This window comes from Crotalus tigris, unplaced genomic scaffold, assembly GCF_016545835.1.
Source record: "Crotalus tigris isolate CLP2741 ecotype Arizona unplaced genomic scaffold, ASM1654583v1 scf7180000019259.915256, whole genome shotgun sequence".
Lineage (NCBI taxonomy): Eukaryota > Metazoa > Chordata > Lepidosauria > Squamata > Viperidae > Crotalus > Crotalus tigris.
This window is the reverse complement of record NW_024097459.1, coordinates 448,362-472,683: the sequence shown is the minus strand read 5'-3', so window position 1 is coordinate 472,683 and position 24,322 is coordinate 448,362. Positions and strand designations below refer to the sequence as shown.

At 36.6% G+C, this 24,322-nt stretch overlaps 1 protein-coding gene across 3 annotated transcripts; it reads right to left on the bottom strand.

The window, feature by feature from the left end:
- Positions 1 to 564: 564 nt before the first annotated feature.
- On the bottom strand, positions 565 to 23,804 carry IRF6 (interferon regulatory factor 6). 3 transcript variants are annotated; one of them, XM_039361392.1, is made up of 8 exons: positions 23,708 to 23,804; positions 13,261 to 13,437; positions 11,488 to 11,692; positions 10,476 to 10,598; positions 7,982 to 8,140; positions 6,613 to 7,005; positions 5,918 to 6,036; positions 565 to 3,768 (listed from the first exon to the last, which is right to left on the bottom strand). In XM_039361392.1, exons 2-8 carry the CDS (start codon positions 13,432 to 13,434, stop codon positions 3,547 to 3,549), a joined length of 1,395 nt encoding a protein of 464 aa, XP_039217326.1. In that variant the 5' UTR covers positions 13,435 to 13,437; positions 23,708 to 23,804; the 3' UTR covers positions 565 to 3,546. The 3 variants fall into 3 exon arrangements, with proteins under 3 accessions (XP_039217326.1, XP_039217327.1, XP_039217325.1); XM_039361393.1 differs by having other exon boundaries at positions 6,613 to 6,999; positions 23,659 to 23,756; XM_039361391.1 differs by having other exon boundaries at positions 23,659 to 23,755.
- Between the last annotated feature and the right edge of the window lie 518 nt (positions 23,805 to 24,322).

Genomic DNA, 24,322 nt, shown 5'->3' with positions numbered 1-24,322 from the left:
GTTTCTGAGTGTTTGTCTAGGCCTTGATATCTGTGGTTTAATTCTATTATCATATCCTGCTTCCCAGGTGATGGGGCTGATTCCTAGAGTTTGGGTGGGGTATGCAGATCTTCTGTCTTCTTGATTGCTCTGGCTCCAACTTTCTGATGGTTTTACATTTGCATTTGTATGGGCCTAGCTCTTGCTTGGGGCAGAGAGATAGATTTGGGGCCAGGTTTGGTTTTAAAAAGTCCTTTTGAGGAAAAATATATTTTTCTGCCCTTTTTAATATTTCCTTCTGGGGGGGGGGCTAACTTCCATCAACCATCTAATAGTTGTTTCTTGGCAGCTTGCAGCCCTAACATCTACACTATTTAGTAAACAGGAGGGGAGAAAGAGTGGTAAGCTCATGGTGGTAGTTCATTTGATCTCTATTTGATTTTTTTTAAGCCATTCACAAACTGGATTCATGAAAAAGTTGGAAGTAGGTATCCAAAAAAAGTGCACATTTTCATGTATGCTATCAGTAATGCTTGTGTAAAGTAGGCCATTTTACGAGGCCATGTAGTAAGACAACAGACAATATTCCAACTATTCCATTTATTGTAGAAAAAGCAGCTATGAAAACATTTTAATATACAAATGATTTTCAAAACAAGAAGTTCCAAAACAAATACTTAGTAGAAAGCGGAATGCCAATTATCTTTGGAATGCAAAGTAGGTTTGATTCAGGTATATGTAACTGCTACCTAGCAAAAATGTAGATGTATCTGATGCTAAGAAAACACAATGTGATGTGCTATATGAAAATACATTTTCCATCATAGCTTGTCTAGAATTAAACTACAATTACAATTTTAAAATTGCCATATTTTATTGTAATTAAACATTGCAATTAAAGATAAAAATACAAAAGAAAAAGAAAAAACAAAGTGCATAACAGAAAGAAAAGTAAAAATATAGTAAAGAAAAAAAATATATAAAGAAATGACTTCCCCTTTAAATCACAAGTATAAACAATTTTAGTAACATATCACCTCTTAAAATGCAAAACACAAACTTCTCACCGTATTTCATGCCTTATTTATAAACAGATTCTTAAAATCTTGTCATGAAGTCCTGGTTGGCATAAAGGTTACCAGATATAACTGTATCTATTCTAACCAATTTTACATTTGTTTATTTTACTTTTAACAATTATCTTCAATCCCTTCAAATGTCAACTTGATCTGTTTTGTTTTTTTGTTCCTTCTCACAAAATTTTTCAAAGCTTTAACAGATGTCTTTTGTAAATAAAGTATAGGAAAGTTATATAGGCCATTTTTTTGGCTTGTTATTTTTGTATCACTTTTAATTACTAAGACATCCTCTAGTTCAGCGGTTCTCAACCTTTTCATACGGCGACCCCCGGCCACACGGACGCAGCGCACATGCGCGGTGCCCCCACGCGCCCTGGGCGTGCGCACTGGTGCCCCATGCGCACCCATGCGTGCCAGGTGTGCACGCCACTGCCCCATGCACGCCCCGTGCACGTCGCCGCCGCCATGCGCAGCGCGCATGCGCGCCGCCGCCCCCATGCGCAGCGCGCATGCGCGCCGCCGCCCCCATGCGCAGCGCGCATGCGCGCCGCCGCCCCCTGAGGGGGAAAATGGCAGATCGCATTGTTTGGCGACCCCCGTAAAATGGTCGTTTGACCCCAAATGGGGTCGCGACCCATAGGTTGAGAACCGCTGCTCTAGTTTCATATGTCTAGGATCTTTTTCCATGTCATGATTGTAGCCTATCATTTTTAAAACCATCTTCAGATCAATCTCAATCTTGTCCAATAAAACTTGTTCCTCTACCGGATGCGTCACATGGAAGCCACCCCCACCGCATTGCCAGCAATGGCAAAACTGTCCTGATATGTTTCGCAACATCACGTGATGTCGTGAGTTTGACATGTCTGCTCTACCATAACATCTTTTAAACACACTCTATCTATAATGCCATATGCTCTTAAAATTAATTTCTGGGTCTATTGTTCAAAAATATTCTTCAATATGCCCAATGTTAAGTATTTTGCTCTATTCTGTGTTAGAAGCCAAACTTAACTTCTCATTTAATTGTAATATTTAATTCTTTGTGATTTCCTTCTAGTGTCAACCTTCAAAGATTCATCGTATTCTTTTAAATATTAATTTTTCCATGGGAAGAATTCTTATTATTCCAAAATTTTATTTCAAATCCATCTGGACCTTTAGATCATTTGTATCTTTCCAAAATGAGCATTCTAATTACCTTTTTGCTATTCAGTAAAAAAAAAAAATCCTTAAAACTATTTTTTGCTAAGAATTGAAGCAAAGTAACCTAGTGTTATAAAACATGTAAATCCAAAGGTTCCTTTAACTTTCCTGAAAAACAGTTAAAAAGCAATTTGCTAAAGTGATTTGAAAAGGAAGAATGCATACCCTGTGACCTTTTAAAGGTGCCAACTGTTATTTGAACAAAGATAACTTTCCCTCATCTCCCAGAGTCTAAACTGTCTTGCAGTCTGCTCATGAAGAACAGCTGTCAGGAGAAATTATAAGGTGATTTCCTCTTCTTATCCAGAGAGAAATTATAAAGTGCCAGTTTATTTCTTGGCTCTTCATTCTGCCATGGTCTTCAGTTCACTATTTCTTCTCCAGAAGTCCTAAAAGTGCCATATTTACAATTGACTGAGCTTTTGTTACAATATTCATTTTGCGTATTCACATTTTGGCAACATTCATTTTTTTAAAAAAAAACAAAAAATAAATTTCCTACACATGCTGTCTTGTATCTTCTAGCAATGTGACAGTTTAATTCAGTTAGAAACAACTGACTGCATTTGAACAATTTTTTCATTTTGTACAAGTAGGTTACATGTTAGGCTACAGCATTCAACATAGAAAAACATGTAAAGAGCTTCTATTTTACCAAACTTAATATTTATTATTGTCTTTGTTTTCAATTGGTTTTAAAGTCACTTTAATTTTAAAACATCCTTTTCAGCTTAAAATTCATGCACTTTCTCATTTATATAGAAATAAAACAACAAACAATAGCTAATAGAATCAAACTGCCTACTGCTAATTATCAGATCATTATTTTGAAAAATTTAATTTGTATTCATTACAAATTTCACATGTAGCAGCAGCAATAGGAGTAATTTTTTTTAAAAAGTAATTATGAATTAATAGAATGCATTTAAACTGTGTTTTAAAAATACTCTAAGAATAAAGGAGTGAAATAAGTATTCCTGTCAAACTTATTTTTTTTTTAAAAAAAGCACCATAGCATTACATGCAAGCAAGGAAAAGTTTAAACTTTATATTTATATAGTTACATGTATAAAAGTGAAAACATTTCTAGAGAAATATGCTTGTCTACGTGTACTTTAACTAGATCAACTTTTGCAAAATTATTTATGACAGATTATATTGTATATCAATATTTGTCATTAAAATGTCACATATGAAGAAATATTTAAAAGTGTTCTTATTTCAATTAATTTCAATCTAGAACTGAAGAATACAGACAACTGCTGGATCCAAGACTGGGTCATCACTGTGCTGTGAGGGGTGGGGTCATCTGCATATTTGGTGGTTGCACTGGCCAGCCTTCTTGGTGATTCTGCAGCAGACGGTAGAGTTGTTTTAGCTGGGCAACAATATTATCCTTGATATCCGGGATAGAGATCTGTAGACGCACACTGCCACTGTCAAAGGAGCGGGTAAAGTCACCAGAGAACATTTCATAGATCATCCGGGCTACAACTGGAATTACCTGTTTGAAAAGAAAGTTCTTGTTAATCTGACAAAAGATGATCAATTCCTGAAAGTTCTTCTGAGAACCTAGAATAAGCCAAATGCTCAAGCTGGTGAAGACTACTGAAAAATGTACTCTTGATTGATCACATTTATACTCCAGCACAATCTCGAAGGATTCTCGGTGCTTCACAAAGTTCACATTTAGAGTTTACATAACTTGCTTTTTGAGATCAAAGTCATGAAAACACTTCAGAACAGAGATAGAAAAAAAATGCAGCAACTATCAGCATTCTATGCAGCATCGAAATGGAAAAAGAAAGGTAGTATTCCATCCCAAAGGTGATTTTCAAAAAGCAACTAGACTTTGTTGATTTTTTTTTCCTTGAAAAAGTTTCACTTCTTATCCAAGAAGCTTCTTGGATGACAAGCGAAACATTTTCAAGGAACAAAAAAGCACCTTTGGAACAACCATGACCTAGATGACTGAAAATAGATATGTAGTATTCTATCAAAACATTATTAGCTAGTACAGATTATGTCACCAGTGAGTCCTTGCTCCACTGCAGCAATGAAGAGGAGCCATGGCAGTAACAAATGCATCAACAACTATGCACCAACTGCGCTATACCATTAGCTATTTGAAACAACTGTTTCCAAGGACATTAGGGTACATGATTAATTTCCATTAACTCATTAATGCAAATCCAAGTCTGCAATTCCTACAGTCCACACTATGTTTCATGTTTAAGCTACGCCTGCTCAGATCCAGCACCTACATAGCAATGCAAAGGTGCTTTGCATAGCAGCAAGAGACAGCAATAGAATAATATCAGATAGATACTAAAAAGGAATAAAAAGCCTCTGTCTTTTATGGAAATAAAGTTGTATTAACAATTTCTGTGGGATTGCTTGAGCTGTAGATCCCTATGGCCAGATTCACAAAAGAGTAAATCACAATCATTAGATTCATACAGTTCTCTACCTATGTTCTGTAATACAGAAAACATAGTATTTCGGTTTGTATAGCATAGACAAATCACATTATGGCTGGTTAGCACATTATGGTTAGCACAATGTGTCAAGACTCTCCTTAATCATCATTTATACACAGGTAAAACAATTATTCTTTTGGTAATTAGTTAATAGCAGAGGTATTCACTGACTATATAGGTCAGTGGTTCTCAACCTGTGGGTCGGGACCCCATTTGGGGTCGAATGACCATTTCACGGGGGTCGCCAGACAAGGCTGTCCGCCATTTTCCCCCCCTTTTCTTTGGCCATGCCCCTGGTACCCGGTGATGTATAAGTGGTTGGAGGTCACTACAACATGGGGAACTGTATTATGGGGTCGCAGCATTAGAAAGGTTGAGAACCACTGATATAGGTTGTAGTCACTTTAAATTACTTTTGGTATACAATACTTGTAGTCTTTAGTTTGAATTGTTGGGAAATTTCTTATAAGGTAGTTCCGCTCAAATCGAGTAAGAATTGGTGTCAAAAGATAAAAAGTTCTGACTATTTACTCTGCCTGTAATGATGGTGATAGATTAAAAAAAACATGTTAGAAACTTGATTCTTCAGGTACTCTGCTATTACTACTAAACAGGAAAGATATCCCTCCCAAAATCAGTAATTCCATTTCAGTCTCATTTTATTGGGTTTCATTAAGTCCATTACATTTCCTTAGTTAACTTTAGAACATCAATAGCCTCAGTCTATTAGATGAAAAGGAAATGTGGATCCTGACTTTCATTCTCAGATTTAATTGTATTAAACAAGGTTTGAGAAAAGGTGTCTTTACATTAACAGTCTTTCCTTCAGATTACGGGTCTCCAACCTTGGCAACTTTAGGACTTGTGGACTTCAACTCCCTGGCTGAGGAATTCTGGGAGTTGAAGTCCACAAGTCATAAAGTTGCCAAGGTTGGAGACCCCTGCTTTAGATCATCTTGCTCAATAGAAGAAAACCTGAAAATAAGAGATGAAATATGTGCACTGGTGGACCAGCAGCTCTGGCTCTTTACACGCCTTATCTGCTCATATTCAAAAGAACCCATGAAGCAGATTTTACACATTCTAGGTGAAGGCCTATATTATGATAGATGCAACTGCATTATTCTACTAGGGACTAGTAGCATACAGTATTTTTGCAAATTGTTTTCTTACCTGAACAACAATCAGCTTTCGCTCTTTTGATTTTCCATCTGGCCATTCCTCTCCAAAACAAAAGTAGATCTCATATGGTGGCTGTTTACTAATCTGTCCTTTCTGATGGGCAATTAACTCTGAATTTAGAGGAAGAATGTGAAAAGAGAGTATATAATAAATTACATTATTATGGTAAAAGAACAGATTGGTAATGTCCAGTAAGATATATATGCATTTTGAAATGACATATTTGAAGTAATTACTTGAAACAATTATCCTATCCTATCCTTCCCGTTGTATCAATTGATCCCAATCATTTGCTTTCAGTTAGACTTTAAAACCAGATCTGTGCAATAATGAACTATAATAGAATAGGTAGCTGCTCATACTATTTCACTCATAACTTTCAATAATGTGAAGAGGTACAGAATGAATGATACCAGAGACCAGTTTGGGCCAAAAAGAAGGAAATAGGCAGAAACCTTTGCTTTAATGGAGTACATTAAATTGGATCGATATCCATTCACATTTTCTGGTTTATAGAAAACATAAGCTACGCATTGTAGACCCAGCAAGGACTAACTACAAAAACAGCTGTATCCACTCTATAATGCTAACAGGGATACAGCCCTAGCTAGGCTAGTTTATGGTATTAATCCATAGATTACAAGGTTATCTATTGATAGTGATTCAAAGGCATTAGAGCTACTCACCACTTAGAAATGTTTCCAAACAAAAGACCTTAACTCTCTTCTGTCTTTCAATTAAGTTTGGTGTGGTAGAGGAAGGTGCACATGGCCCAGACCAATATACTTTGCACTGGCAAAGCCTGATAGCATAGATAGCATGACCACTGACTTCTAGTATTAACCCTCTGTCCATTACATCAAGCAGTCGACTGGTGAACAGCTTTTGCTTTTCATTTGTGATGGGTTCGGGCCCTGGAAACTTGACTTGCTCCAAATTAATAGGTCCAAAGAGTTCTTCTTGATCTGGCATAGGACCTAATTCTCCATAGAAAAGTCTGCAGCCTTGGGGGTTGCTTACAGTCATTGTCTGCCCAAACTCCTTGCCTCGATATTCAAATTTGATTTCGAGATCTGTCACTTAAGAAGAATACATTATTAATGTATCAGGCAGTACAGCAGGAACCAAAATGACAGTGTACCATATCTAACTGAATAAAATCAACACAATATAGGAGACACCACTGGTATATGCAAAAAAAAGATATAATTTGCCATTATTACAAAAAAAAAAAAAACCCCAAAATCCTAACATTATGGAGTCAGATTGATTGTAAAATAATGGCAAAGTTACTATTAAAAGACTTGCCACTATATAAATCCAGTGGTTACCCATAGCAACAATCTAATCACTTGTTATGCATAATGGATACCCAATTAATAACATTTCTGAAAGCAAGCAGCATGCAGGAGATAGCTACTGTAGGAGCACTGGGCAATAATGGCAATCATGCCACTTCCCAAGGCTTTTGTACCTTGGGGAACAGTGTGAGGTGGCATTTTTGAGTGACAGCAACAGTGCTTTGGCTGATATTTAAACGTAGGGCAGTAGCAGATGGTTGAGACTCTAAAAGACCCAAGCCTCTAGGCCCCATGCTTCTACTGAGAAATGCCACACCACAGGGCCAGGCTATGACATTGTGCCTCAGCTTGTGCATGCCCTATACTGGGCCTCACAAGATGTTCCCCACCTGAGTTGTCTTCAAGCTCAGTTTAACGATTGCAGCTGCAAGTGCCGAGGTGATGGTCATGCACCAAAGTGGTCACATGGGGATCTCGCTTAATAACTGCAAGAACTTATAACCAAATTAAAGTTTCAACTGTGATCGAGGACCCCATGCAGGTTTCTTTTACAAGCTGATGCCAATTTTAAATCAGAATTATTTCCTGCCCAGACCAATTTGAACAATAACTGCAGAAGAATGTTTGCATTTGTTCAACAAATCTTTCAGAAATGCAGCTTATTTATTAGAGGTGAACTCAACACTTTCCAAACAAAAGAATGCATGATTTGTCCTTTATTTATTCTAGTGGCTCCTGGACCAAAAAGACTTACTAGGAAGAGAACTAATCCAAAGTTCAGGAGAGCTGTACATATCATGCTGTAAAGCTGGCAGTGCAGGAGGCATTGGCATCTCCACATCTTCAGGCTCATTCTTTGGCCACACAGCTTCAGGGCTACAGGTCTCTGCACTAGCAGGAGCCATTGGGGAATCTAAGTAAAATAAATGAAATGTATTTATAATATTTATAAAGAGATTCAATCATATCAGACAAGCAGGTTTCATTAGACTTCCTTATGCAATTAACCTTGTACTATTGGAATTTTACCTCCCCTTTCATCAAACCTGATAATCTAAAATAAAACTTGTATTCTTTTCTTCTAGTAAGTATTAATAAGAGATTGTATTAGTGCAATATAACACTTTTGGCCTATAATTCCTAGAACTGTCAGCCAAGTGAAGGATAGTAGTTCTAAAGCCAAACATAACCATATCTTCCTAATCAGCATAGCTGTAGAGCTGCTTTGTCGGTGCCTCAACCCTTTCCCCATTGCAATTTAACTTCAACCTGAAGCTATTAGATACGGTTATCCATCAGCATGGAGTGGGGATTCACCAATATGCCAATAATACCAAATTCTACCTCTCTGAGCCAATCAAGTGATGGCCTCAAATGTTCCCAGCACCTGGAAATTGTGAGGGTTTGGATGGCAGAGGACAGCCTTCAACTCAACCCTGGTAAGATAGAATCACTGTAGGTTTTAAGGTCTCCTGGTTCTTGGGTTTTTCCAGCTTTAACTCAACATGGGGGTAGATTTCCTCATTCAGAGTTGATATGCTGAGTTGCAGAGCAGCGGCAACTGTGGCCAAAAGGATTTTGCACAGGTTTATCTTATGCATCAATTGTACCAATTCCTGAATTGGGAGGCCTTAGTCATGGTGACTCATACCTAGAGCCTCTGTCACGCATGTCAGGGAATGTATGTGTCTGTCATTCAGAGATGGTTGCATAGCTGCTGCATTTATACAACTGCAAATGTTAACATTCTGGCTAGGCAAAGCACAGAACAGGAATTTGTATCAACCAATCAGCATGCAGGATGTACACCTCCACACAATGCACAGTTGGGATTTGGGAGGTATGCGCATCAGCCTGTCTGCAGCCATCTGCAACCTATGCTTACCCATCAACCCTTTTGCAGCATAGGTATGCAGTGACATCTACCACAGTTGTGGGGTACTCTAAATCAAGCTTTAGTCACCTCCTGTTTGGATTACTGTAACACACTCTACATGGAGCTACCCTTGAAGAGCATTTGGAAGCTACAGCTGGTCAGAATGTAGCCATGCAGGCAGGTTTTGGTGTTTCTCATTATACCCATGTAACACCACTGCCCCACTGGCTGCATTGGCTCCCAGTAGGCTTCCAAGTGCAATTTAAGGTGCTGGTCATCATCTATAAAGCCTTCTACAGCATAAGTCACGGTTGCTTCTAGACCAAAAGAGAACAAAAGGGAAAAGAAAGCTTTAGATGCAAAGCATACAAAAAAAAAATGTGTCACTTGTACATTGAGAAAACTTAAAAAATAGCTCCATCAAAATGTAATTTAAGTCTGGAAAATTAATGCAGAAATATTTGTTGAACCAATGATGCATTAAAACCTGAAAAACCTGAATTTAGCTCCAGGGAATTCCAAGACTTTTAAAGCTGTTACATATTGCCTTTGCCAGGAAGGTGTGTCTGTCCCTGCTATCCTGTGGGAATTTACCTTCTTCCAAAAGAGTATGGTACACAATGTGTATGTGGGAGGGACAGTATGCCTCCATGGAAACAACCTTCTGTGGTCTAGTCTTCTTATACTGTTTCAAATAGCAGTGGTGGATGCCATATGGCATGCATAAACTTATCTAGGGTTATAAAATATCTGGACAACCAGCAAATAACAACAAGGTTTGATTTTTCTGTATCTGTTGCCATCTAGCCGATGTTCAGATTCCTGTAGAGCCGATACCATTGCCATAACTTATTCCACCCTTTCATTAATTCCAAAGCTTTAGTTTCATAATCTTCAGGAACCCAATTAAAATAAATTCTCAGCAGCAAGGGAGTGCCTTTTGTTTTAAAATCCAACTTGCCTTACATCAGACAGACATGAAGCAAAGAAAGCAAGATTATGCCACACGCATATAGAAAGACTTCAAGTTAATAATTAAGATTTTGAATTCCACTTAATGTCAGACTGACTGCAGAAATTCAAAAATATCTCAGTAAGTACATACACTTACCTGCATTTATTATTAAGTATCTAAGAGATACACAAAAAGCAGGATGAAAATATTTACCAGGGAGAGCAGCATGTACCATTTGTGCTAAATATAAGTTATATCTCTGTAGCATATTGCATGTTAATTTAGTTTCATCTAGAGATAAACTTTTGAGGAAGCATTTGTCAAAATGTTGTTTAGTGCAACATTAACAAAAAAAATTGTTTAAAACATACATTTAAGTTCAGTTTCATTAACCGTATGTCAGAATAATCTACTAACCATTGATATTAAGAAATGGAAAACTGTCCTGTATTGCTACGTTTTGAGACTCATTTAATTCATCTTCATCTTCATCATCTACATCATTATCCTTTTCATCCCATGGAACTGAACCAGTGGAACCTGGAAAAAAATGTAGGAATTGAAAAATTAGAAAGTAATTAACACTCTAATTTTTAACAAAACAAAGGAAAAAATGGAATTTCTCTTTCGGAGATCTATGAAAGTGTTACAGAGTAATTCAATCTTTGGAATTCTTATGCTAAATATTTGTTGGTTTCCAAACATGGGAGAGTCTGTGAAATCCAAAATTCATTTTTGTTTCTCAGTTCAGATCTGGTGGCATAAAGCAGTTTTCCTAGAGTTTGAGGGTTTCAGGAGAATACTATAATGTCTCTCCTTGAACTATGTAGCTAGAGTGTTAGAAAGTACATGGCAGATAAGAAAGTTTGCTTTCTCAAATATTTATTGGCCCTTCAGATTCAACAACTAACCCAAGATATTATATTTCTTCCAGCCATGTGCTGATAAAGCCCAGTTTAGCAAACAGGAAATGTGCAACCAAAGTTCCTAACAAATGCTATCCAATGTAGCACTCTTTTTAGAATAGGGGCATTTGTAATGGTGCCCTTATTTCAGTTCAAAATGAAGGGAAAGGAAATCCACCGTCAACAATGACAGATGCATAAAAAAACTAGATCTCCCAAAACCCAAAATTCATGTTCTTACTCTGGATCCTTGCCAGGATGTACCTGAACTTTAAAGTTTTTGATCAATTTTGGCTTTCAAAAGGAAACTCAGCTATTTAGATTGTACCATATATGTAGTAAATTCCTAAGTATGTAGAATGGAATCTGAAGTACAGTCAATTAAATAACACAAAGGATAAATTGAGATGCTTGTTCAATATAGTTACTGTATTCACGTAAACCTTAGTAATTTAGAAGGCCTCACTCCCAATAAGACAATTAGTTTAGGATTAGCTCCATGCTTCTTTAAACACATGTCTCACCAGGATTAATGATTGGCGTCAGGGATGGTGGGATGTCACATACTTCATAAATTTTAATTGGATTCATTGGTACTTCTTTGGTGCCATCGTATATGAGCTTGAATTCACGGCTTTTGTTGAGAGCACAGCGGAGTTGGGCTTTCCATTTTGCGGGATCAGGATCATCAACCCCTTCTTGATATTTTCCTGTTTCCACAGCCCACGCCTGAGAGCGAAGTACATCATGTCAGTTAAGTGTTGTCATTATGCCAGCTTCTGTTGAATTGTGCTGCCAAACAAACTCTCATCTATAAGATACACCTAGGCAATAAATACTTTCTGCAACAGGTAATTGTTTCCTTTCACCTTTCTAGGAGACACAAATGTCTTAAAACCATTAGCTGTCTTCTTTCTCAAGCTATTTCTAACAAGATACCTGACTATGTTAAAAGAAATCAATTCAGTGTTTACAATTTCTTTTTTTTAAATGTGGAATCGAATTCCAAGTTTAACTAGATAAAATTAATTCACTATCTTCTAAAATAAAAGAAAAGAGAAAACCTACACCAAACAAAAAAACTCATTAACAAATACTTTTATTCCCTGATTATTTCTCTTTATAAAATTGTCAGAAATGGTTGCATGAAAAATCTTCCGCATTTATACATGCATTGCTAAAATTTATAGTTAGTCCTCTACTTGAAACAGTTCATTTAGTGACCGTTCAAAGTTACAATGTCACTGAAAAAGTGATTTTTTTTACTGTTTTTCACACTTATGACCATTGCAGTATCGTGATTTACATCGTCATGTGATTTACATTTGGATGCTTGACAGCTGGTTCATATTTATGAAGGTTGCAGTATCCTGGGGTCATGTGATCCCCTTTTGCAACCCTCTGACAAGCAAAGTCAATGGGGAAGCCAGATTCACTTAACAACCATGTTACTAACTTAACAACTGCAATGGTTCAGTTAATAGATGTGGCAAGAAAAGTAAAAAAATGGGGCAAAATTCACAACAAATTCTCACTTAGCAACATAAATTTTGGGCTCAATTGTGTTCATAAGTCGAGGACTACCTGTACTTCATGAGAACAAATGTACATTTTTCAAAAAATCCAGGTGAATATAATCCTCAGCAAAATGTTGAGAAGAAAATCCAATAGAGTTGAATGAGGCTAACTCCCCAAAAAGTTAGATGCTTAAGATAAGGAACTTTAGCGACAAGCGACAAGAATGCAAACATAAAGAGGTGAAGAGCTGAAAAGTAGATAATTAAAACCTTGAATCTGACAATTCTCAGAAGGAAAACCACAATATACCAGGGAAATTAGTTCTGCTATAGCACAAAATACTCAAGGTAGACAAAGATAAGACTGATTGGAAGAGAGTTTTATCTACCAATTACCTGAAACCCTATTTGAATATATTGTGTTTTGTATATTACTTTGCCTCTCATTTTTCCCTGTATGTTAATGTCTTTGTATTGCATGCATGCTTTTTCACCTAGGACTTCAGATCAGAATGTGGTCCTGCTTATGAAAACAAAGCAGCATACATCTCCATCAGGTTGCATCTCTGAACATACAAAGCATTTTATTGCTACAGAACAACAAACGTAAGATTATTTGTATGCTACTTTTGCTATTATTAATTTCATCCTCCATCCATTTGAGAGAGAGAAGGGAGGGAGGGAGGGAGGGAGGGAGAGAGAGAGAGAGAGAGAGAGAGAGAGAGAGACCAATCCCATTCTATTATGTAGCATACTAATAGAACTGTGTTTTTCAGTTACCTTAAAAATGGTATTTTCTTCTTCATGCTGAGGACTATGTCGAGTTGCATGCTTCCAAGGAATTTGAAATCGCTTTGCATCCCTGTTAAGCCAAAGAAGACCTGGATACATTCCACTGTCTACTTGAGCTACTAGCCAGGGTTTCAGTCGAACTCTGCGTGGATGTGACGCCATTATCTAGAAGGATAAAATACACACAGCAAACAATGTATGAAGAGTTTATAGGCTCATTTTCTAAAGAGAAAGCAATAGAAACCAATTGTGATTGTAATCACATTGCTCTGATTTTCTTATAACCAACTTTTGTATCAACTGATTTGATTTCTTTCTAGGTCAAAAGACAGAGAGGTCAACTTAACTTTTTCAGTATACTGAGACGATCAACTGTCCCATAGTCAAAACAACTGTTCAAATGAATTAAGTTATGCATAGCATATCTTTACAATGAAATACAGGGGCATGTATAGAAAATGAAGGGGGAAACATTTCCCACATTTTGGAATATCATCTTTCAGAATGTAGATTTGCTCCTATCGTTTTGATCTTTAGAAAGAACCTGAAGACTTTGCTCTGTCATTGTTTCTGGGGACCAGCAGTAGTGATAAACCTTGGTAATGGTTATATTAAGTGGAATGTGGTTGGCAAAGACAATATTAAAAGGTTATATGAAATGGAATCTTAAAAACTATAAGAATTGTCAAAAAAAAATGTAAAGCTCAGAATGAACTGAGGCTTTTAAAAGATAACAAAAATAACAAAAAAAGCTCTTTGGATATTTTTGAAATGAAAGGAAAATTAAAGAGAATGTAACTCCATTGTGAGGAAAGAAATGGTGGGCAGAAGAGCACAAACAGCTCAGTTCTTCGTAATTCCTCTCCAGACAAGGAGATGATTTGAGATCACCCATAAATGCCCCAGACAGTTGTTTCCTGTGAGGACATTACATGACAACAATCGCCAGCAAGTTTAGAATTCTGGGAAATTAGGGAATAGCCATCTTGCTCAAATTGAGGTTGATGCATTTGAAAGGACACTGAGTTCACTACTTCCTTTTCTAATCACTTTTGAAAATTACTTGCAAACTGCTTTTCAGCTATTACAAACCCTAGAATTGACAAGTTTTATAACACTGGATGTCTTTCCAATGTTTGTGTGTGGGGGGAATTAAATACAAGTGTGTGGTTTTTGGAATAAGCAGTAAAAGAATAATTGAAACTTTTTTTGAAACTTACGAACAGACAAGGGTCTGTTAAAATAAGATTTTAAAAACTGAACACTAGAGAGAACTATAAGGAACTAAGGATTACAATTAAAGGGGAGGAACACTTGAATTCAATTTACAACTATAGAATGAAGCTGAATACTTCAACATTCAACATATTGAAGGATTTTTTTTTTTTTAATAATGGACTCAGAAGTTATTTTTAAGGGTGTCTGCCTCTATGGATACACTGAGTTTAAAATATGTTATGGAAGCAGAACAAGTTTTACCTGACAGGATTGTGATTGATTTGGAAGAGGACTTAAAAATGACAGCTTATAACAACGACATGGAAAAAGATACTACACTGGATGTACCAATGAAATCAGATGATGTCTTAATAATTAAAAGAGATATACAAACAACAAACCAAGAGTGACCTGGATAACTTTTCTATATTGGATTTACAGAAGAGATTTGTTAAAGCTTTGAAGAACTTTGTAACAAGGGACAAAGATAAAATGAAAAGAAATCAAGATCTAGTTTTCAAAACTAAGCTTGAAGGAACTAACAACCAAGACTGTTAAAAGTAAAAGGAAGAAATATAGTTTTGGTTTATTTGATCAAGATTAAAATAGACAAGTTATCTCTGGTAACATTTAATGGACTTTTGCTGACATCAAGATTGAAATGACGGGGCTTTAAGGATTTGTTTAATGATAAGAAATGACCTTTGGGAAGAACAGAACATTTCTTATATTTTAAGAGGTGATAAGTTACTAAAATTGTTTATACATGTGATAAAGGGTGAAGGGGGAAGTTGTTTATATATTTCTTTTCTTTATTATATTCCTATTTTTCTATTTTTTCTTTACCTTCTATTTTTATTCTTTTAGTTTTTATTAGTTTCAGTGTAGCAGATGATCAAGTGAACCCAAGGGAGAGATCAAACATGTTATCAGTCTCAAATCCCTTTGTACCCACAAGAGTTCTTCATCCAGCCCTCCTTGAATTCTATTGACTCTTATCTACTACCAATTTGCCTTGACTGGTAATAGTTCAGCTTTTTGTAGAGAGCTTGAGCTTGCAATAAAACTTTATATTCATTTGAACTGCCTGAATTTCCTGATTTCCCCATACTTGACATTGATTTCTGTATTTGCAATTTTTAAGAAAATTACTATAAAAAGGAGGAAACAGTGAAACAGCAATGAGTGACTGGTGAGAAGACAGAACCTTTTAAATCATATTTTGCATTTACTTTCTCTCAGAAAGAAACCCTAAATAACCATGGTTATTCTGCTGGGAAAAGAAGGGAACACTATTAAGAGAGAATTCATCTAATTTAAATGAATTCACATCTCCAGATCCAGTTTCACTAAATCCAAAGTTACTAAAAAAACTAGAATCATTATCAATAATCTTTGAGAACTCCTGGAGGATTAGCTTAGTCTCAGAGAGATGGAGGAGAGAAAATGTTATCCTTGTCTTCAAAAAGAGAAAGGAAAAAGAACCAGGAAACCATAGACCTGTCAGCTTAACATATATATTAGGCAAAGCCTCTAACCAGAATTATATATGTGAACATTTAGGCAAAAGGAACCAGTGTAGGTTTGTTGCAAGTAAATTGTGCTAAACTAACTTATTTCCTTCTTTGAAAGAATAACTACTAGATCAAAGTGAGTAAGAAAAATTAAGTAGATGAAAGAAAATATCATAGACATACCTGAACCTCAGCAAAACATTCAACAAAATATCTCATAATATTCTTTTTCATAAAAAGGTAAAATGATGATACATGATAATATAGTTAGATACACAGTTGACTGTACTCCTTAATGGCTTGAATTCCATAGCTTTGTGGTCTAGGTTATATATTGTATAACATATTTATCAAATATTACATAAGGGCATAGAGAAAAAACTTAAAACTATGAGGGTTGTCTAATATTTTAGATAAAAAAGTATTTTTAAAAAGATCAGAGTTGACAAACTAGACACACTAGAGCAATGTTGACCCAAATAAAATGAAATTTAACAGAGAAAAATACAATTTGGAAAATATTATGAGATGAATGGAAGCAATAGAGGAAAGCATGGTTTGTACTACATGTGAAATGGATCTGTGTGCAATCAAACATTAACAGTACGATGCAGTATCTAAAAAGTCAAACAATCTCGCAATACATTAACAGAAGCATAGAGTCCATATCATGGACATAATACAATTCTACTCTGTCCTGGTCAGACCATATTTAAAGTATTTGGTCCAGTTTTAGCCACCACAGTTCAGAAAGGACAATGATAATTTAAATCAAATTCAGAAGAGGGCTACCAAGATGGTGAAGGATCTGGAAACAAGGCTATATGAGGAATAATATGTATAAGATCCAAATATGTTTAGTATTTAAAAATATAGCTAAAAGATGATATGATAACACCTTTAAATAGCTGATCCTACAGAGGTAGCATTGGACTTGAGACAGCAGGATCAGAATCAACAGATTACAATTACAAGAACGTTCAGGCTAGGAATGCGGAGGATTTCCTCACTGAACAAGCCATCAGCTAGTCGGGCAGGCACATGTTGGGATGAGATCTCCTTCAAACAGAAGCTAATAGTCATAGATGCCCTAGTGCAATTCTCAACCTGTGCAATTTTAAAATGCGTAGACTTCAACTTCTAAAGTTCCAGCATCTTTAAGTTGCTAACATTGCTATTGTAATGTATTGAGTAGGGAATTGGACTAGGTGACTTTTATGAGTATTTCCAATACAATGACTCCAAGATCAAATCTAAACATCGGGATACATATTAAAGTCTCCCCCCCTTCCCCAAATATATCAGTGTACCAAGTTTGTTATCCATTCTGTGCGATTTACTTTAATAACAGAATAGAAATAAAATAGAAATAGAATACAATAACATAGAAATGTGTTTGTTGTACAACCTCATTGCTAGGTACTGTATCAGATCAGTTGGCTAGGGACACTAAGAGTTGTAATTTAAGGCACATCTACAGGATGAAGTAGTCTGTACAATACTAAGGAGAATGAGATTAAAAAAATAAATAAACAATTTAGAGAGAGTGGCCAAAGGTTTGCTGATACACATTTAACTGCTTTTTTGTGAGTTCCCAAATCCTATGCAGGCAACAAATTCAAAACCTCAAATATTGCAGATAATTGGACTGCAAAAAACAACTACAGAAGAAATTACAAAACAGTACATCCAATGACAAGCACATACTGTATTCTCTTTTCCTTCTTGAAGAACATAACCAGACATGGCCATATTAAGGATACCACACTTATCTTTGCTGAAACAGATTTTGTACTTTTTTCATGGATCATTTCATCAGACTGTCAGAGCTAGCAATTATGGTAACTATATAATATTTGATTTCAAAGGTGGTATATTTAGAATATCAACTGTTGGAAAACGTAAGCAGAGAGTACTAATGTACTCCATATCGACTTGTAGGTTTTCGAAGGCATTTGTATGGCCATCATGAAAATTAAATGTTATATTGAAAATAAGTCTGGTTTTTGTTATTATAGATCATCTCATAACTTCTTTACATTGGCATATACACCACAATGTGAAAGCAGTAAGAACAAGGCATGTTAGAGTGCTAAACAATGCAAAGGTATAAATAAAGAGTATAATAAAGAGTATAAATAAAAAATACAGAAGGCCAAAAGAAAAATGCATCCAATCAGAATGGTTGTGGCTCATATCTAATAATCTGTATACAGTATGCAAATTCAGGCTTATATATTTATGCACACAATTTCTTTCTGTAAAGCTATTCATTCCCAATCCCAATTTAACCCAAATCTGTGGGTATCACTGCTGCAAATATCATTTTTTTCATAACAATTTTTTAAGTCTAATATAACAAAAGATCAGAGTCACCAACCTCCTGTTCTATGAAGAATCCAAATTAAGATATTGCTATAAACAAGTAATTGGGTCTAATTGTTAAAAAAAATATTCTTTTGGAATCTGTTTGTCTGAATCTTTTTTTTAAAAGCATAGTGTCCAGAACTGAATAACCAAGCTGACCAATACAGGATATAAAGGTTCACCAAATATTTTCTCTACAACAATGCATCAATAGCATAGCACAATCAAACATTAGCAGTCCCAGAAAATTAGGATACTTATCCCACCGTGTGTTATCATTGACTAGATCTATAGCAAACATCGAGGGTATACAGTATGTGTGTTGAAAACTCAGACACTGGTGACCTCTTCCTTTTTACAGTTTTTGCTATCAATGGCCTCGACCTTAAAACAGGTTTCAAGCAACATATATGCCTTTTATCAGAACTATATATATAATGACCAACATAGCAAAAAGAAATGCTTCAGCAACTATATTTTCTAGTCTTCTTTTCCCTTAATGGACAACAGTTCTTACTATGGACCACTATAGCCATGCTTAAGATTTCTGATCCAACATATACCTGAGGTTTGTCAAGTTGAAGAATGCTACTCTACAGTTGAAAGATTGAGGGCAATAGAAGAATGGGATGACAGAGAATGAGGTGGCTGGATGGAATCACTGAAGCAGTAGGTGTGATCTTAAATGGACTCCAGAAGATGGTAGAGGATAGGAAGGCCTGGAGGAACGTTGTCCATGGGATCGCGATGGGTCGGACACGACTTTGCAACTAACAACAACAAACTCTACAGTTGATCAATAAGGCAATAATAATGTAGCAATATTTCTGTGCACTTAATCTAAAAATGGATCATTCCATTAATCTAATGTATGGATTAAAGGCTCTTTCCTTTGAAATCAAGAATGTAAAAAACAGCCAAAATTGCTTAAAGGGAGACGGGGCTGAGCTTTGTCCTATTGATAGCTGCATGGAAAGCATTTGAAGTTTCTGGATCACATTAGCCATTCTTTTTGGGAAGAAAGAGGAATCTTGTTTTCCTCCCATGAATTTCTCTTTTAATCAAATAAAATATATTTGCACAAATTTTGAGATTTGACATTTCTTGGAAATTTAAGAGCATTTTTGGTTAAGAATCTCTGGAACCAAATAGTTAGCAATGGGTTACAGCTATCTAGAAAAGGAGAGGGATTTGCACAAAACACTTTTAATTTTTGCTTTTAAAAGCAAAAACCCTGCAGAATAATACAGATGTCTCAGATCATAACTTAGACATAGAATTCTGCACACAATGATTATGTTGTACATGCCTGCTTGCTTCTTTGACCTTCAAAGTATTCAGTTTCCAGAGCCTTAAGTAAAGTCTCCTCTGAATTGTATTCAACACCTAATGGACCAGTGCACATCAATGTATGTTTCTTGGCAGCAGTAAAGATGTGGTTTGCATTCATCTGGGAGTTTTTTTTTTTTTAATCTTTCCAATCTAACCTGGAAATTCCTGGTGGTCTTTGCCAAATACTAACCATGTCTGACCCTGTGTAGTTTTTTAAAGTTTTTTAAAGATTAGGAAAGTGCTGCCATCCAGTTTGCAGTATTTAACGATGTATAAAAAGATTTCATGACATATTATGAAATCATAGGTATATCAATTATGTGGTCCTGTTTCCAGGTCTCCTTCATATAATCATAAGACAGTACAATGATGTAGTTCAACAATATGCATCACTCTAGAGTATAACCAGATACAGTATACTCTTCCCCAGGTTAAATAGTATTTAAAAACCAAGCTAGTTTACTAGGGTTGTTTCTCATATTTTTTCCCTCTTTTGAAGCAGTTTGTGTTGAAAAGAAGTCAGGTATTTGAAAGTTTCTGTCATATATTGTTCTTGTGATTCACCCATCTATATTGCTGTTTTCACACTGTACTACATCACAATAGAGTATTTAACTGTAATTATTATAGATTATTCAACAATTGCAGTTTAAAAATCAAGTTTTGGAATGTAGCTGTGTTTAGTCTAGGCCAGGGGTAGGCAACCCAAAACACTTAAAGAGCCACTTGGACCCGTTTCCCACCAAAAACAAAACACTGGGAGCCACAAAACCCTTTTGATATCTAAAATGAAGATAACACTGCATATATCCTTTTTTACCTTTATTATAGGTGTATGTATGTATGTGTGTGTGTGTGTATATGTATATGTATATATGTATGTGTATACACACACACACACACACACACATACACACACAGATAAAAAAAGGATATATGCAGTGTTATCTTCATTTTAGATGTCAAAAGGGTCTCTCTCTCTGTCTCTCTCTCCCTCCCTCTCTATCTGCCCTTGGTCTGCCACTCCTCTTCCCCCGCTCTCTTTCTTTCTCTCTCTCTCTTTCCTCTCTCTCTCTTCCTCCCTCCCTCTCTCTTTCTCTCTCTCTCTTTCCCCCCCCCCTCCTATCTGCTGCTCACCTGGCAAGCTTCAAGCTGTTGTCCAACAAGCAACCTCGTCTCTTTTATGACTCATGGACTTCAACTCCCAGAATTCCTGAGTCAGCCTAGCTGGGCTAACTAGCTCTCTCCTGCCCTTCCTGCTTCCTGCTTCCTGCAGAGATGCAGCAAAGGGAGGAGCTCCGCCCAGTAAGCTTTTCAGCTCCTCGGAAAATACTGTGAGTGCACTCTCTTTTACACATACACACAGATACACACACACACACAAAAACACACACAGAGAGAGAGAGAGAGAGAAGCAGGGAAGCGCAATTGCCTCTCTCTGTCTCTGTCTCTTTCTGCAAAGGCAGAGGAGGCTGGGAGCCACAGGGGAAGGCTCAAAGAGCTGCATGCGGCTCCGGAGCCGCAGGTTGCCGACCTGTGGTCTAGGCACAGTAGAGGTTTTGAACCTATATCAAGAATGATATTACAAATCAGTACACAGGCACATAATACTGCAAAGATGGGATGAAGTTAATAACTGGAAGGGACAAGTTAGGAAGAACAAGAAAATATAGTGAAGAAAATAAAACCTATGCATTTCAAACTGTTTATGGTTTTTGACTATAACCTTGCTTTATTAAAGCAAAATTAGAAAAGTTTAGATTCAATCAATAAATACAACATGGCTATACACAGAATGATTATTCTAAGTTCCGCATGCAGATGTCAGCATGAGAAGCAATAAAAGCTGGATAAAAGAAATAAATACCTGAAATACCCATCTTTAAAACTATAGACAAGATAAGAAAAAACTAAAGCAATACTGATAAGCAGAATGGAAATAAATACTGAATGTAACTTTCACATTAATATCTATAATCCTCTTCATTAATATTAGACTATATTTCACTTCTTGTAAAACCTATAATACAAATTGTTTTTATATTAAAAGAGGATTTCTACTATTACATTGAAATGTAATATATAATAGCTACATATATATATAATAGTACATTTATCTTTACTACTCCATAGCTCTGCCCTTTAAATTAAAAAAAGGAAAACTTCCTCAAGAGAGTAAAGGAAGTACAATAAGCAAATATGCAAAAACACGCCAGCGTCAACTTTTCAGCCTAGTACAGACATAACCAAATTAGGAAAACTTAGACAGAATTCCCACCTCTTCCATCACAACTGCTCTGATATCATTCTATGACTGATCTCCAGAAAAATTACAGCATAGATCTTAGCAACAGAACTTGTTTTCCTTTTACCTTGTTTTCCTTGTTTTCCTTTCTGGCTTTACAGAAGAACTGAAAGTTATCCAGGTAGACTTTCAAATAGACATAGAGTATAATGGTGTTGGCCAAATTAAAATGTAATACACTAAGATTCCCGATTCTTGAAGCTCAGGCTCAAAATCTTATTCTAACACTATTTTTACACTGCATTATGAAAATACTAACATTTACAAATAGTGTAGGCAACAAGATATCAATAATTTACTATTGCTCTTCACCTTGATAAAGATAAAATGCTTGAAGCAGCAGGCATAAAATCCAGCAACTGTGAGATCTGTGAGAGAAGACAATCACAACCTTGTTCACAAGGTCAGCAAAAACAACAAACCCACAAGCCTTTGTTGATATATGTTATCTATGAATTCATCTGCAATAATAATCCGCATCTCTATGCATTACTTACATACAAACATACATGGTGTATAATGCTGTATTTTTTTTAAAAAAAAGTTCTACATACATGTTGATTTCAGAATTTAATTTCAGATATCCAAACTAGTAAAACACTACCAAGGGTAGTTATGCTGTTCTAGAAAAGATGCTTAAAATATAAAAGGTTACAGCTTTTGTATTGCTTTGTAGGAAATGTTTCAAAGATCTGATCTCATTTTTAAAACTGGTTTGTGTACTTAAGGCAGTCATCACCATGCATTTACTCAACCTTTTCATTTCATATTAAGGTTTGCTTAAATATAATTGTACATCAACTTGGTTGAGATTGGGATTCTTCTAGGTCTCAATTTTAATGAATATTGTGGATAAATTTTCCCCAAGTATATGGCCTACAATATGTCACAATACCACATGTACACCTTCTCTGAGGGAATATTAGGCTGAATAAATCCACCCTAGGTACTTCATTTCACTATGATCAAATAACTGAGATGTTTAAACCACTGCTAAATCACCATATGCAGATAATTTGCAAATTAAGGAAGGTTTTGATGTTCTCTAACCGAATTTGAACTTCTAAGGATATTAGCTAGTATCAAAGCCAGGCAACAGTTGTACCTGCTCTCAGCTGCTTTGAAAGATTGGAGGGTGTTTACATCCAGAAGTAAATAATCGACAAGTGTCGAACACGCCCGCAGTCAACTCTGGGCAAGAACTCGCTGAAATTGCCCTCGGGCAGAGGCCTCTTTTAGGAAAAACGCTTTTTTCGGGTTTTCCCACGAACCCAAAAGGCAGAGGGGCAACGTAGGAAGTCTTTTGTAGCAAGATCCTAAGGGAGACGCAACGTCAGACTCCTTCAGAAAACGAGAGGACAAGGACGAGCGGAACTACTCAAGCGCAAAATGAACATGAGAGAACCCAAGCGAGGTGCTTAGCTGGGAAGGGAAGAATTGGGGAAAGCTAACCGTCCGGCGAGGGGGAGAAGAGCGTAAGGCGAGAAAGGGGCGCGAGTAAAAAACACGCGGGGAGAAAAGGCTCGTAAGAGCCCGAAGCTCCAGCAGTTCAGGAGCGGAAGTGTTATTTGGATTGTAAAGAGGAATCTACAGCGACCCGGGCTTCCAGGGCTTCCCTGCCGAGTTTCCCCCCGCTCCGGCAAAACTTACCGCTCTTCGACCAGGATCCCACCCTTGCTGTGCAATACAGCTCGCTCACCTGGCCCAGGTACTGCGGCTACTGGATCCGCCCCTTCAGGTTGCCTAGGGAGGAGAAGGAGGGCCGAGCTTCCAAGGGGTGTGGGCGGGAAAAGGGAGTAAATGGCAAAGAGCGGGGGAGAATTAAATGAAACGGAAGCGCTCGGATCGGTAGCAGAGTGCCTTGACTGTTAGGAATAGCATTCATATACAGTAGTAAGAGCTCCTTTGGGCGCCCTTAAAGTTTCTGTCTTGTTTCTTCTTGCTCAAGAAATCGTTGCTCCCTTCCTTTGCCTTCTCTCTTGTGGATTTATCACTGAGAATACTTGAACCAAATTCCATGATATTGAGAGACTGCAGGACACCCTGAATTAGACGTACGGTATTGGAAAATACCTCACAGGCCCCAAATTGGAAAGCCTTTTCAGATTGTTTGAAACTACCGGTACTGTTCCTTTAAAAAAAAAAAGAAAAAACCTCTCCAGGCATTTTCCATGGGAACAAGCTAGTGTAACTGGTCTAACCTGTATGCTACCCCTCACCCCCACCCTAATGCCAAGATGCTTCATACAATTTTACCTTGGAGGTTCCAAACTTGATTTGAGTCAACTGGTGCTACAACTTTTACTTGGCATTG